This window comes from Passer montanus, unplaced genomic scaffold (assembly GCF_014805655.1).
Source record: "Passer montanus isolate IOZ18808 unplaced genomic scaffold, ASM1480565v1 scaffold185, whole genome shotgun sequence".
NCBI classification, from domain to species: Eukaryota; Metazoa; Chordata; class Aves; order Passeriformes; family Passeridae; genus Passer; species Passer montanus.
Genome location: NW_024365937.1, coordinates 43479 through 60449, shown reverse-complemented (window position 1 = coordinate 60449; position 16971 = coordinate 43479). Strand labels below are relative to the sequence as shown.

The window sequence follows — 16971 nt, the reverse complement described above, 5'->3', positions numbered from 1 at the left end:
AATTGGAATAAGTTCAGCTTTTTTTTAGTAATCACGTAAACTTAATCTGGTGCCAAAAACCCACATGGTTACACTTACTTTTGAAACCTGGTGTACCCAAATGAGGGAGGAAATTGCTGTTGTGTGATTTATAATGGCAATGAAGAGTTATATTCTTTTTGGTAATGACATTGTGTAATGAATTTTCTCTTTGGGGAGATAGGTTCTGAAGTGTTTTAAACTATCTCATCTACCATTACAAACTCCAGCAAAACTGTGAAATCCTCACAGGAATCAAACTGTATAAAAATCCAGTTATAACTCACAAACTTCGCTGTACTTTGGTTGTGGTTTTTTTGTTGTAGATTCTTCTATGGGAAATTTGCCAGTTTTATAACACACTGGGCCATTTAAAGGGCTTTAGCTGTGTATTACGGCTGCTATGTTTGTGGGCAGCTTTTAGAGTGAAAGGGGAGAAGCAGAACACCACAAGGAAGGAGCACATCTTGCTCATGACCTACAGAAAATGAATGAACTGGGCAGCACAAACTCCCAGTGTACAAATGGGAAGGGCATTACTTAAAACCAGTCTTTGCTTTGGCAGCTGGGAGGGTTAGTGCCACTTCTAGGGCTGGCAGAGGCTGCCTGGAGCTGGTGTCTGTCCCATCCCCTTTGCACAGGTAGCATGTGGTAGCTGAGCTGCAGCAACAGCCACTGTGCTCTCTTTGCCCATGAGAGGAAATGTTTCAGCTTCAGTTTCCTGCAGCCACACTATTTACCAGGTGGATTCCTAACAAACAGCACAACCCAACTGCTGAATTATTTTACATATGCTTGAAAGACCTGGAAGGAAAATAAACATAAACCAAATTACTAATGGGAATTGAGTGATGCATTTCTGAGCACAACAGACTTCATCATTATTTCAAAAAAACCTCTGTGCATTATGATTCTATTAAAAAAAAAATGTCAAAAATCTGAGTACTTTCCACTCTAAGTGAGATAATGGGTCTAATTTTCACTCAGTAGAAATATGAATCTGGTTCCCATCTGAGCACCTGTTCATTAGCAATGGTGTACAAATGTGTTAAAGCTCATATTGTGCAGCTTCAGCTTTGCCTGCAAGAAATTCCCTTTTCCCTCTTCCCTACGAATCTACATTGCTGCTTCTGTACAACAGCTATTATTATTATCATTATTATTATTACTATTTTTTCTTTTGGTTTGTGCTTCCAATATTAGGAGGTGCTCTGCTTTTTTTCAGCTTTTTTTAAAAAAACCCAACAAAATCCAAATGAAATTAATGCAGCCACAAGAGGGAGCCTCTGATGTCTTTGTAGAGAAGGAAAAGCTATTGACAGTGACAGAGAAATTAATGAAAATAATTATAGTTGAGAAACTGAATTCCAAGAAGCAGTGACTTTGCCTTAAGACCAAATTCTATTTCAGTGTAAGGTTCTGTGAAAAGATGTAATTTATGGCGTAACTGCCTCCTTTCGATATGCAAAGTATTGAGAGGAAGGACAAAAATCTGACTGGGATGAGAACAATCTTGAATAACAATTCCTTAATGTAAAAATGCAGCAACTCTTCAGCCACGGTGAGTAGCAGAAGCGATTCAGGCTACTCAAGAGAGCCATCCCTTTGCAAGGAGATATTAATATATAAATACAGGAGGGGTAGTAGAAGAGTACCAAATTTTGATTATCTAGACACAAACATTTAAAATGGATTTTGCAAAAGAAAACATGCAGCTTCTTTCTTCTGTGTGAAGTCTGTGTGAACACAGGTTTTACATATGTCACGGCTGCCTTGGCGAGAAGTGGGATGAAACCAGAACTCTCCAGAAAAGACAGCAGAGCTTTCTCAGACTTCTTAACATCCTGCATAACCCTATCATGTTCCCTAGACAGCTGACCTTCAAAATGTCAGAAAAATAGCTAATATTAAAAGTACACTTCTACAGAGTAGCATCTGGGCTTTATATTCTGTTCCTGCCATGGCTCTTCAGAAGAAATCTGCCTTAAAGCAAATTTTGCTTAAAGGATAAAAAAAGGATATAGTATGTTTGCAACCAGTATCTTCAACGGTACATTTACTGAAATATTCATCATGTGCTCTAGTCCCTGAACTACTTATGAATTGCTTATGTAACTTTTTAGAAGATACCACATAAAGACTTTTTATGTTGGTATTTCTTAACTATCATCCTTCTAACCAGGAAATTTTGCAGAGGGCTTTTACTTCACAATTACAAAACCTCACGTTTCAGTTTACTTGGTCTGGAACTGTGACACTTCCCTTTCTCTTCTTACTAATGGAGGAAAATACTGCCAGGGAAATAACAGACTGATTTCTCTGATGTATGGTACTTACCATACTCCCTCAAGATGCTTCTCATGCATGCTAGGGGACTCAGTTCTGGACTTTTCTTTCCCGTAACTGACACAAATATGCTTCTGGAACCCACGCCAGTAACACTCATCAGTTGAAGCTTTCATTCCCATACCCAAAATAACTTGGCATAGGCAACCCAAGGAGGAACACATTGGGCACAATTAGGCATTTAAAAAATCTTGTCCTAATATTTCCCGGAATCTGAAGATATTAAGCCAGAGATACAACAGAAATGGAATATTTCATTAAATGCTTCAGCACAAAATTACAGGGCACTGAAAACAAGGATTCCAACTGAAGCAGTTTTAGCTACAAGCCTCGCAGCCAACTCCACCTTCCCCAACACAGCACAACCCCTCTTGACTACACATCTGTTCATTACACCTAATATAATCTCAGTTATATATGCAACTCCAGCACAAGGCACTTGATAAAAATGTTGATGTCATGGTGATTTTTAAAAACAACATTTCTATTAACATTCAGCCTTCCCAGCTGGCTGACTGCAGACCATTTCCCAAGATGTTCCAGTTCTTCCCTGCAGAACTTTCTCATGTATCTTAATAATAATTCACAACATTTCTATTGCCCCTTTTACTTTGATTCCCACTGACATATTCAGCTGTGACTTTCAGAGCAGCAGTAATACAGTTGTAGCTTTGATTGCCTCCTGGACACATCAAGGCAACATTTATCAGGAAAAGAAATATATTTTACTAGATCAATTAAGATAATTATAAAAAACAGATAATCTCGCAGTCACATAAGGCTTTCCTCACAAAGTCTGCTGTATTGTCTCTCCTGCAGTTATGAACTAGAAAATGCCTGCTTAATGGTGTGCAGGCCAGAAGATTGAATTGATTGGGATTATAACCTAACCTCGTTACAGGAATTATAATTTTGCAAAGATTTTATAGTTTGAACCAGGGCTAAATCTAATCAAACTAGAAACATATTTTCAAAAGCACTTTTCCTCTCCCTCTCATCATTATACTCTTCACTGACCTCTTTCACCTTTTCATATATATGTGGATCAGTGAGTAACTCTTTATATTTTATGCTGAAAATTAAGAGGCCAAGAAATGCATGCCAGAAAAAAGAAGAGAATGTAGTAAAGCAATCAAGGAGAAAATGAGGTAAAATCACTTTGCAGATCTGTTCCTAGCATTTTCCCTCCCCAGTTTTAGGAACAAGTACAACAAGCAATCACATGCCACCATAAATTAGCCTACCTCTAATAGCATACACACAAGGCCAAAAAACAGTGAACAAACATCACTGAATATAATCTAAAAAGCATAAAAATTATTTTCCTTTTGGCATGGATGCAAGATGCTATGAAGTAGAATAACAGAACCCTTAGTGGAGGGTGATTGCAAATTTCTCCCATTGTCCCAGGAGCATGCTCTGATCCCAAGGAGTTAAATTCCACAATCAAGCATGGTTCAACTTTCACAATCTCATCCAAAGCTGGCACCTCTGGTGAGATCGTGAAAGGTCATGAGGAGGCCATGAGGGACACAGACATCTGAGCAACCGGAAAATACATTTTACATGTGTGAGTTCATTTAATTATCTACTTAAATGGCAGAAATCTCTTGTCACTGTTGAACTCAAGGTCACTGAATCATGAGCTTAAAATATTCTTCATCCCTCTGTCCAGATTCAAGGTTTCAAGGCCATTGTGGCTTTTATGTAACCAACTATGAGATGCTGCCAACAAATCAGTTATTTCATTGCTACACAACTAAAACATTCAGAATCGGACATGGGAAGAAATGGCTCAAAATGCACGTATGGCTGTGAAATCAGTCATTTTGCAACTTCTGAAAATCTTTATTTCTGTGTGGTGTGCGCTTGCCATATTTGAGAGATGCTTGATATAATCTGTGCAATGGAGAATTACATCTAGGCCTGATTGCTAGACAACACCTAACTGTAATAGCTAACATATTCCAAAGAGAGCCAGTTCATTTTACCTTCTGCATCTTGTTTTACCAAAGCCGGGAACACTCCTGCTATGCCATCTGCTCCCACCACAGAAGCAGCAACACAAGGACACTGAGGAAGATGAGCTCTGCTTTGGCAGCTTGGTCCTACTTGAGCCAAGACAGCATACAGTCATGTCGTGGGTTCATCAAGCCACCAGTGCAGTGAACTTCCTAATTTCAGCTAAGGATGCTAGCCAGGCTATGCTAAAAACAACTATGTCACTCATAACAGCAATAACACGGACAGTAACAGCAAACCACAATAGCCTAATGTCTTTATAGTTTTAATTTTCTGTCTTTCCCTTCACTTACATTGCACTATAGATCTTTAAGTCTGTATTGAAAGGGTTGCTAAATTGTTATACCCTGAACAAGTGCTCCATTTATCTGGACTAAAGCTACAAGAGATATGAAAGGGGAAAAAGGATAGTTACATGTGGCCAAAATTAAGTATTTCTTAGGCCACATTTCCAGGCTGGAATTAGCCAGGTTCTGGAACATGAGCAAAAATGTCCTCATGTGTCTACACAAACCTTGCTGGATGCCCTTAAAATTCCAAATAGCAAGTCTGAGACCTTCATCTGCTTCTTTGTGTTGTGAGTACACCACAGTCTTTCCACATAAGTTCATGTACTTTGGACACAACTTGCACATTACATTGAGCCATACCATAACTTTACAATGTCTGTATAACAGAGTGTGTCTCCCACACTTCCCGTTTCCCTGACAGGACTGATGGACAAGTCTGACAGGGAGGCTTCCTCTGATGTGTGTCAATATGTGGTATATCACAGAACAGTAGAACTGCTGAGGCTGGAAGGGGCCTTCTGATCATCTAGTCCACAGCCCCAGCTCAACCAGAAGCAGCCAGAGTGGGCTGCCCAGGACTGTGTTCAGGTAAGGCTTTGAAAATCTCCTCAGCTGGAGAATCCACCACCTCTCTGGGAAACCAGTGCTTGGTCACCCTCACAATGAAAAACTGTTTCCAGATGTTCAGAGGAAACCTCCTGTATTTCAGTTTGTGCCTTTTACCTCCTGTGTTGTCACTGGGCACCACTAAAAGTCTGGCTCTGTCTTCTTTGTCCTCCCCATTCAGGTAGTTTTACACATCAGTAAGAGCTTCCCTGAGCTTTTTCTCCTCCAGGCTGGACAGTCTCAGCTCTCCTGACCTCTCCTCACATGAAACAAGCTCCAGTGCTTCTCTCTTCCCAGTGCAGCCCAGGATGCTGGGCTGCCTTTGCTGCAAAGGCACACTGCTGGCTCATGGTCACCTTCTTGTCCACCAGGACCCCAAGCTCCCTTTCTCCCAAGGTGCTTTCTATCTGCCCAGCCCCAAACTGAGTAATAAGATTTGTAAGTGTCTGAAAGTGCACTCCCCTTTAAAATACGTGCCTGCATAACACCAGACTTGGATGTTGATGCACGAACGGCAAAGAAAAAGGAGATCCTTTAGACTAGAGCAGGCAGTGGAATTTGTTACAGCCAATTGTGAAGTGTTGATGAGTCAAACATGAGATTTAAAGCGGAGTGTTCAGCCTGCAGCTACCCTGACTTAAAACATTCCTCTTAGACATCCACACAGGACCAGAACATACAGTCATAGTCTTCTGCTTTGAAAACATCTCTCTGGTGTAGTGTGATAAGATTCCACTCTCTCCTACACAACAAAAGAAGATAAATACCTGTGAACACCAGTCTTATGCCTCCTATGAAACACAACTCATCTTCAGCCTTCTACATCCGTCATTTCAAACACAGAGATGAAACTTTTCACTGGGCTATCCCAACTCCCAGGTCTTTCCAAGGGAAAAGAGAATCCTCGAAAAGGAAAATATTCTACAGAATTTGTTACATTGTGAAAATTGTTTCCAATCAAAGGCAAGTGGTCAGTAGCCTGTTGCACTCTGAAGTGTCTTCTGGATTCTTAATTCAATATCCACATGGCTTCTGTAACTATAAAATCTCTTTCCACAGTTAAAGGCTTCTTCCATGACTTGAAGACATGGCCAAAGCACACTACATCTTTCTCTGGATCAACTCTGGATCTTCTGGATCAACTACGCTATCCCACTGTACATGGTGGCAGATGGAAGTTACAGAGTTCATAAATAAGAGAGGGAAGAACACATTCCCAATGATCCAATATTGGCCAGGAGCCAAAATCAAATTGATCTTCCAAGTCACACAGTGAGAAGACTGCACCCTCTCCTGGTGCAACCAGGATCAAGATTCCAAAGACAAGACCTGCAATACAACAGACGCAGTGACAAAGGGTGGCAGAATTCCACCTCTTCTGTTGACATCTCACCTATGGAATATGATTGTGATCTCAAAACTTACTCTTACCAGAATGAAACAAAATGTTCAGGTCACAATAACTCACAATTCTATAGGAATTTTCTCCATGAGAATAAATGGAAAAAGCATCAATGAAAATTTTGTCACATTGCACTGTTGCTTAATGCACTGCACAGGAAAGGGGGAGTATATATGGTCAGTGTTTCCTTTTCTGACCTTTTTTTTCCACAGAAAGCTTTAGTGTTAGACATCTGCACTTCTTAGATGCACAAAGCTTAACAGGTTAAAAATATTAAATCCTAAGTGCATGGTTCATAATATTTCTGCAGCTCTTTCTCAATGCAAAATTCTACTGAATATCAGATTATTTCTTTTGTTGAAAAATGAATGCAGGATTGATTACCTATGGCCTCTGCATCTCAAAGGATTGTACCTAGTACAAGGACAGACTGTAAGCTACAAGTGAGCACACCCTCCTTCCAGGAGATTGACAAGACAGGGATTTAGAAAGTCTTCAAGTATTCAAAACAAGTATCTTGAGTCTTCAGTTTTGAGAATGATTCTAAAGAAATACATCATTTATTTAACATATTTCACAATTTAAATCTTTATAACTCTAGACCCATTATACAAGCAGAACTTTCCAGGGTCTGGAACAGAGAAATCTGAAAGCACGTGTGCATGATTGCTTATAAAACCAAAATGTTGTATAAAACACATACAGGGCATTAAGAAAACTGAGGTGGGAGACCAGCTCCTCTAATTTCTTCAGCCTACACAGTCATATGCCCAAAGGATAAAACTATCATATTCTAAATATTCTGCACCATTTTAATTTCTAGGTAATCAGATCTTTTGCCTAGGAAGTCTTCTGACTTGGCACCACTAACACATCCCTGAAAAAAAATCATCTATTCATTTCAAAATTGAATAGAAACACAATTTACTAACAATTACTTCAGCTACTCATTCCTCCAGATTTCAAATATGAAGCCACAGCTTTGCACCCCTGAAACAAACTCACCCTGCAGGGCAGGACGTGGGTTGGATTCTCACCACTATGTCCCAGTGCACCAAGGTGCACAGGGACATCTCAGCTGGTCCTGCATGACAAGTCCCACATGCAGTGGGATCACAGTGGATCAGCCCATTTGGGGCAGACCAGGGACAGGCATTGCCTTTCTTTCATACAGCAGCTGTTTGTCCTGGCTGTACAAACTTAAGAACAAGACAAATCCAACAGTATGGCAACTGATTCCAAGGGTACCTGGAGGCACAAGCAGTCCCTGGAGAATCCACAAGGTAAGGCCAAAGCAGGGGCAGCATCTCTGAGCAGAAGTGGTGACCACTTCAGAATAGAATGAGTGTCCTCCTGCACATACAGAAGACATATTCATGAATAAGGAGAGATGTTTATCCTGAATAATCAATCTTAGGAACTGTCACCTGCAAGGGTGGAGTGGATAGAAGATTCACGCTTAAATAAATATAACCTGTTTGATTTAAAAAATCACTGCCTTCTGCAAACACTTGGGTATATATTTACATGAAGAACAGAAGAATGAGTAGGCAGAATACAATATTCCACTCCATTCCAGAAGCACATTGCATAAAAATCCCACAAATACAAGCCTGGAGCAATGTCAAGATTATTTCACTGCCTACTAAAAACCTGCAATTCTGCTATTAAGCTTGACGTTTGGACCAATATTCATTAATGGTCTAACACGAAATGAAACCACTCACAGAACACAATCAAGTTCTGGTAGCAAGGGACACATGACCTTACCCAGAGGCCATGACAGAGGCTCTCAATGCAGAGTCAGAAGCTGGATTCAAAAGCAGGGAGACAACATTAAGAGCCACTGATGTTAACAGGGCAAGACAATGCAGACACTGCCATTGTTAAGCAGGCCCCAGGTCTGTGAGTAGTTTTGCAGACAGAGTAAAGCAGAACCAAACAGAGTGGCTGAAGGAGTCCTCTCATGGGCTTGGCTAAGGGGATCAGACTGTGTAGTTCCAGTTCTTAACATTTATACATTTAGAAACCTTTTTGGCTTAGGTTGTTCAACTCATAGTGTGTACAGCATTCATCTATTGACAAACAACCTTTATAACATTTAAGCACAGGAGCACGTCTACTAAAAAAATGTCAGATTTAATATTTTCCTGCTTGCAGCTGACTCATGGTGTGACTTGAACTTTATATTTAAATCCAGTGTGTGTGTGCACAGTGTGTCTCTTGGTATTTGCTTTAGTTTTTCAAATATGTTGTTAAGTGAAAAATGTTCTGCTGTACAAGCCAAAGATGCTGAACACAGTAAGCTACTGTCAGTCTTAAAATACATACTAACTTTTCAACTGTTACATTGCATAAATAGGTATTTAGATAATCTGCTTTTAAAGAGCCTCTATCTAATAGTTCATAACAAATCTTATAGCAAAGTATCATTTTCATGCAAATTTGAACTGAGTGCCTTTTAAAAATATACTCCTTTTGCCTTCTTACAAAGGTAATAAGTTCAGAAACAAAGTGTTACTGAGCTGTGCAGTTTTCAATATACATCAACTTCAATTTAGTGAACATATTGGGTCAGATTCAGCTGTGTCACAAGTACAGAGATGTCAGAACATTCTGCAATTAGTATTTCCTGCCTTTGCACAACACTGAGCAGATGGTCACATTTTAAAGATATTTCAGTACAGTGGCCATAAGTCCTTCTTCACTAATGGTGCCATATGATTGAAGTGTCTTAGGTCAGGATCTGTTTTCAAAAACGGGACAAAATCACAACTTCCATGGACTTTTACTAGAAATTTGGGATAAATCACATCTGAAAATAAGTCCTTAAATTAAATCAGTGGTCTCCAGTGCTTTTTTTTTTTTACATTAATAACATTTGATCTTGAAATGCCACCTCATGTGTCAGGGCTCAGCCCCAGGCAGCTTTTTCATTAAATGGGAAAATAAATGCTTAGAGGACAAACTCTGGAACCTAAAAGAAATTCAAGCCATCAGTTGTGTAAATAAACTGGAGTCATAATCTAGCCTTCAGACAGACCCAGGGTTCCCCTGCTCAGTTTCTTAAATTACAGACAGGATCAAGTAGGGGAGAAAAGTTCTGCTGTGTAGGCATTAGCCTGCTACAACTGAAGTCTATTGAACAGAAATAACAATTTCTAAATTGGCATTAAGTTAAAGAAAAATGAAAAGTGAGCTAAATTTTATATTTTCAAATGCTTTCAAATGCTCAGTGTATCTCTAAAAGTATGATCCTAAATGGATTATCCATGGGACAATCTATGCAGAGCCAGGAGTTGGACTCCCATGATCCTTGTGGGCCCCTTCCAACTCAGAATATTCTACAATAAGAAATTGTTCCATGAAAATTTGAAAACTGAATTTCTCTACTTAATTGTGACATTTTACTTCTGATGCAGAACTCCTGTGGTCGTGGTCTTCACTGAACCAGGGAACACAGAAAACACACAGGGGAGGCCACAGCAGCCTTGTGTGACAACTGGTGCTAAATGTAAGACTTCCAGGGACAGCAGAACAATTCCCTCTCTTCACTGACTCAGCACCACCTTTTCTTTCAACACTGACAGCAATTACTGGTAATTAGTGTCAAGTGGCCTAGGGCTTCGGGACAGACAGATATCCCACAAGAGTATGGTAAGAGAAGGCATCCACGTGAAAGCAGCTTGAGATTTGGAGCCAACAAGCGCTGACCTACTGAAGGAAGGTGGATCAAGTACAAATCCCTGTCATGCTCAGCCCTCTTGAACATACAACCATTCAATATTAATTTTCCTTTTTTTTTCACAAGCTGGCATTTCAACCCCCTGCTTCTATTTCTGGCTGCATAACTTTGCATCCTGCATTCCCTATGTATTCCCCAAGAACAGGATTCTTGTGTACAACTATATTTTTTCCTACAGCAATGCATAAAGGAGTGGGTGTTCACATATATGTAAAGCATATGTGCGAGCATTCACCCACATTAACATTTTTGAGTTGTCAGTGGCTAGGTCTGTGTGCAAGAAATCATAAGACAGATTGAGACACAACAGGTAATCATACAACAGGTTGAGTCCCATCTGCAAAATTGAATCAATCATGTGCTATCAGCAGAGATTAGCTCACAGAGAGTCGAGTCTTACAACATATTATTGACTTAAAGGCCATGCTAGTAAAGCAAATGGTATAAATTAAGCCATTTCTCACCACAGCATTATATCCTTTAAATGTCTAACAGAGGAGCAAGCAAGCAAAAAACATGGCCGTCCAAAAATGCCAGGTCTGTAATTCAGTGACCACTGCTAAACCAAGGGGACTGGGATTCTTCAGGCAACTCACCTTACACATCTCAGGGATACTATCTGGGGTTTTTTTACCTGTCAACTCAGGGTTTTTTGCATCCAAATAGCATATTGCAGTTGACATAATTTCTTCTTTCTGAAGAGCAGAGAAAAAAGTCTTCTGAATTGTGCTTCTCTGTCTGCTCAGGGGATCTGAGGAAGCAGGGAGAACAGATGGGCAAAGTAGCATGTGCAAAAGCACCTCTAAACCCAGCAAGTCACTCAACGGAAGATCTAAAAGGGACCCTTCAGCTGTCATTTTCCCAGTGGTATCACATAACATTTTTGGGCCAGGGTTTTTATTTTGTTGGTGGTTTTTTTATAACAGGCATTTTAATATATTAAGCTGAAAACGATAATGTCTGTAGGACTTTTGGTATTGACAGCATTCAGTTAGTCCAAGAAACTAACAAGCTCTGTCCACTGGGCCACAAATCCAGGAAAGGGCTATGACTTCAGAACTGCCCAATTCTGCTATACAGAAATCACTACAACAAGCATGGGTAGGGTACAGCTGAGTTCTGTTCATACCATGGCATTTTATTTCCTGCGTCTGGGTAGCTCCTCACAACAAAAAGGAATTACATCCTAGCAGTACTTACCACCCACAGACCCTGACAGATTTAGCAGGACGTACGGTGATTCAGTACACAGAGGGTGGATTAAAAATAGCGATGTTGTGGCTAAGTTGCCTCCACTGTGTCTCTAAACACTGACAGCCTGAAAGCAGCCACTTACAACACTTGAAAACTAGCTGTGCTATTGGAATTGTGTGTCCACACACCAAGTTAATGAAATTTCTCCTGGACATGAAGCCAGCGAGGCCAGAAAAAAGACAATCTGGCCAAAAATCCTGATTGCACAGTTACTGAACAAAACCACTACTTCCTACTCCATGCATTTCAGCTTTAAAAACAAATGAGTCAAGAAGGAGAGTGGAGAGAGCAGCACAGCACAAACTAAGTAGCATCACTGTACCCCAGGATATACTAAAATGGATAGAGAAGTGCTCAAATATACAGAGAGACTGCTCTACTTCCACTGCCTGCAATCAGTATGTTTGTTCTGGGATAAAATAAACACCCATAATCAATACTGAAGGAATGCTGGACTGTGTCTCATATACTTGAGCAACTGATCAAGAAATAATTTATCCCTGTGCAAGTCTTGCCCTTGTAAGTCTGCCAAGGTCAGTGTCACCTTAGGTTAACATCTGTTGGAAGTGCTGGCTAAGTTAAACTGCCTAGAGCAAGCTTTAAACTTACATACCCAGCTTCTTTGACAAAATGTCTGTGCCTTACTTTATCTGAATTTGCAATCCCCTGATAATGCTAGGCACATACTTCCCCTGTGCTCCTTATTCTCTGTCCTTATTTCCCTTTTTGGCTCAGCTAAGTCTTCCATATGTAGCAGACCAAGACTTCACTATAGAGAACATACAAGCATCATTCAGCTGACATTCACCATCATATGCCCCTCTTAAGAGATAATTCAAATTAGATTTAAATACTGGTAAGGTGGGGTTTTTTTTTTTCCATTAAAAGGTTGCGGTATGTGCAGTCTCTTAAAGGGATTAAATTTTTTTTTTCTTCAACTCAACATAAAACCAGTAATTGCCTTATCAAGTATGCTGCATCACCATTATGAGCCACAGACTAGGACCTAAATCCCACTATTCAGTAATCTGAATGCAGGTTTTTGCTTTGGTCACAGTCTTAGCAAGTGTCCCAAAGGCAGTAGCACCTCTCTGGCCTGCTCTGTACCTTCACATCACCTCAGGCCCTTTGTTTCATTGAAAGTTTAGGGACTTTAGGCTTATTTCAGTGCTTAAACTAATTCTAAATGAGTTCTTGAACTCCAAAGTCACATCACTGCTTTTTTAAGATGTAAACATGTTTTTTTTCATTCAAATCTGACAGTATCACCACTCACTTTTACTTAGAAATTCAATATTAGAAACTGGAACGGCTTGGATGCAACAGATGATTTTAACAACGAGGTATTCCCCAGGTAAACCTGGCAGGAGCAGAGCCCATGCAGCCTGGCAGGCTTTGCAGCACTCCATGAGATTAGGAGCAAAAGCTTTCAGAAATCACTTTTCCAAACTGAATCTGGATCAGTTATTCCATGGGAAAGTGTGATTTTTCTTTTATTATGCCACACTACAAAATGTCTAACCTCTGAAAATCATTCTTGAAATGTAAAATAATTAGCACTCTGAAGGAAAATTGAGAAAATATTTATACTTTAAGTAGCACAAACTAAATTCACAGACTTCTGTGTTGCTGTTTTAGTTAAATCAGTCACATTTTCTACTTTGGCTGCTTCCAGCAACAATTCAAGTTGCAAAGTCTCTGTCCTGTGCAAGGGCCTGTACAGTACCAGAAGAGCAGAGAGCCGTTCTCTCAAGGAATGAGCCTATTATGAATAGAACCCAAAAAGATGTGTGGCATCTTGCAGAACCTGGTTAAAAAAGAAAGGTGAACATTAACCTCTCAGCAAGATCAGACTGTTCAACAAAAGGCACAGTTGGTATGGAAAGATGAACCTTTCCTCCACTGTCTCCTCTTCAGAGCTAAAAACAATAGTGAACCATGCCAGTAGCAGTTTTGCTATTTAGCTCTACAACTTCAGGTCATTAGGCTTGGATGTACAGAATCATTCCCTTCCTACCACAGATCATATGAACTGATACTAAGGAACACTCAGGACTGGATACTGACCAGCCCTTCCTTTCAAAACTCACTAAGATAGCCCCAAGCAAACCAAATGAATACAGTCAAGTTCAATAAGAGAGGCAAGAGTGAAACTACCATTACAACTAGGAAAAAAAGGGAAGTTTTACATAAAGCTCTGAATAATATATCCCTTGACAATTTTCCCCATTTAGCACATCCCTGTCTTGTTTTTCTGACTTTTTTTTTTTTTGTATTTCTGATCAAGGCAAACGGTTTAAAAGTGTGCATGAAGACATTTTTTTAAAAGCTAGTTGATCTAGATGGCAGAGAGACCAGATGATCTGGAGAAGGCTGAATGGCAGCCAAATTACAAAAAGAGACTAAACATTTTTTTAATTGCCTTGCAGCTTCCCAGAAAATCTCCCAGAAAAGGCACTAGTCCACCTGTTCATTTTATTTTCAGGTAAGTACTTTTAAAAATAAGTCAGAGGAAGAGATAAGTATAGACTGACAAGGATGTAAGCGAGAAAGAAGGAGTGGTCTTCAGACACTGAAAGGAGAGGCTGTACAACAAACCGGAAGGACCAGAATCATCTTGTGTTCTAGAAAAAAAACAGATTTTCCTCATCTCTGCATGTACATTTTGGGGGGGTGGGGGGGGCATCATTTTAGAACTGTTTCGTGAGTCAAATCTCTTCAACTCATACAAACTCCTCTCATCCCTACCTCCTCCATTCCTGAGGTCAAGTGTAGGAGGTAATACAGAGGATCCAGATTTGCTCTTGTAGGAAATTTGGCTGTAGTGCTGGTGACCAGAGTCACCATAACCTGAATGACTGCCTTGGAGCAAGACAGGAAATTCACAGAAGAAATGGAAAGCTGATGAACAGGAAAATCCTTACATCATCCAATCGTTCAGATCAGGGAAAAACTAGCAAATGGATTTCCAAGCTAACAAACAGCAGCCTTGTGTTAACATTTACAGTAAGCTGCCAGTCCCACTGGCTCCTGAAATCCTGTTGCACCTCCCTGCACTGCCTGGAACTTGTACTTCAGAGGAGATTTTATAATAACAGAATCACTTGATGGCAAGGATAGAAAACCTAAGCATATGGAAAATATTTTTTCTAACACTATAAGTATATATGCACTACCAAAGGACTTTTCCCTCTCCAATAAAACAACCAAAGAATTAAACTGATATTAAGTATGGCAAAAAGGGATCATAAACAGCAAATGCTAAGATGACTATACAGCTGCAGCTGGGAGCAGCTGTTCCTTGGGGAAAAAAAATTATCAGATCAGATTTATAAAATATATAAAAGATCAGATTTATAACTGTTTTCCCTGAAAGTCTGCATTGTTAAATCACAGCTTCAAACAGGTCAGGATGGCAAAAGTCATGAATCATTTACCTGTGATACTAATGCACTGCAGCAAAACCTCCAGCTGACATAATTCTGAGCTACTTTAAATGAGTACCCCCTTACATTTATTAATATTCCAATAACATTGGCATGCTAAAAAAAAAGTTCAAAATACTCTTTTTTTCAGTCCTGTAACCTTGGCCTGGCTGACATATGGACTTCCTGAGCACCACAGATCTACCTGCTCTAAGTACGAGGTTTCTCAGACAGCCTTTTGGAAGAAGCAAGAAAACTCTTCCACATGTAGAACCCAGGGTTAAAAAATACACTTATTAGTAGCATGCAAGAAGCACACCTCCTAGTACATCAAGGCTACTGAAAAAAGGCATCTTTCACCTTGGTTTTGACAAAATTCCTCTCCCCACAGTGAACATAATTTATCTGATGGATTTCTCTTTGAAATGAGGAATGAAGTCCATCTCTGTAACTTTACTGAATATGAAATAACAATTATATCGAATCTAAATATACCGAACACTTTCCTGCTCTCCATCCCTCACATGAATCCAGTATCACTCTTGTGCCTAAACAGAAGCATTAGAGACAGCACTCATCCATTTTTCAGTGTAAAAAGCAACCTTGTAAATGCTAAGAACCAGCATAAGAACCTTGGAAAGACTGTCAATGAGCGTAGCATGTTTTTTGGCATTTCATTCCTGGGTTGTGGGGTCTTTTTCCTTAGTTTCTTATTCAGCATATATGTATACATCTCACGATTTATCTTCCTCCCTATCCACCTATCCATAAGATTAATAAGGGGCATGATAAGTGCATTAGTGTGTGGCTGCATGCAAAGACAGATATGTATCCCTCCTTTATGACCAGATGCCCCTTCCTGCAATTTCTTCCACTGGCATCTCTTACTGCCACTGTGCAGAGGCATGTCCCTTCATGACCTAATTTTCAAGAGATCATAGGCATAATGAAGTTGGACTTCACCTACACACATTGTGCAATTATTCATGTATTTTATCTGGTGAATATTTTCACTGGGATTTCCCCCTTGAACTAAAATATCCTAGCCTCTACAGACCAGTTTAGTCTTGAGAAAATCAGTCCGAGTCTGTACCTTCCTTGTGCTGGTCTCTAAGACAGATGCACTGGATCAGGGCAGCAATGACAGGTGAGACATGAGCTACCAGCAGGGAAGGACTCTGCTAGACTTGAAAGCTGGATTCTTCCATATGGGCAAACATTTCTCAGTGTCAAAAGAGAAGGGCAAGGCCTGAAACAATAGCCTCTCCTTGTTGGGACATGAATCCCACAGGGCAGAGTGAGGGGGAGTTTTAAAATGTGGCTACTGTGCTGAAACAGCCATGTCACACCCTCCAGCTCACCCATATAACTCCAGATAAAATTAATCTGGAATTATGTCTGAAGAAAAGAGACTGTATCCTCCATACTTCTTCTCTGGCCCCACAGAAGAACCCCAGGCCTTGGAGAAGAGAACAAGGAGTGCAGAGAAAAGAACATGTGGTGTTATGAGTCAGCAATGGAAAGAACTGCCCAGGATGATTATCTCTAAACTCAAGAAGGGATAGAGTGGGACCCAGGATTGTGGCTGCACTAGCTAGTGCTCCCCCAGAATGGTTCTGGACTTTTTTTTTTTTTGGGGGGGGGGGGGGGGGGTCATGGTCCCCTTTCAGAGGAGAGAAGAATGTTCTGCACTTTTACAAGACCAAGACAAATGTCTGTGTATTTTCATTTTTACTATTGCTCATGATAACCCCATTTAATCTTAATTCCTTTAAGATGGTAATTGCAATCAAAGCTATTTTATAAGTCAAATTTACAGAAGACCAAATTATTTATTGTTTATTTTCAGTTCTAAGTGGATAA

General features: G+C 40.0%; 1 protein-coding gene across 6 annotated transcripts in view; it reads right to left on the bottom strand.

Moving 5' to 3' along the window:
- SUSD4 (sushi domain containing 4) overlaps positions 1-16971 on the bottom strand; it is an 85264-nt gene that overhangs the window by 47641 nt on the left and 20652 nt on the right. For all 6 annotated transcript variants that reach the window (XM_039705809.1, XM_039705808.1, XM_039705806.1 and 3 more), the window contains exons 3-4: positions 11064-11180; positions 7933-8037 (exon numbers count right to left, since the gene is read on the bottom strand). In XM_039705809.1, coding sequence (XP_039561743.1) covers positions 7933-8037; positions 11064-11180 — 222 coding nt within the window. The remainder of the gene's footprint in view (positions 1-7932; positions 8038-11063; positions 11181-16971) is intronic.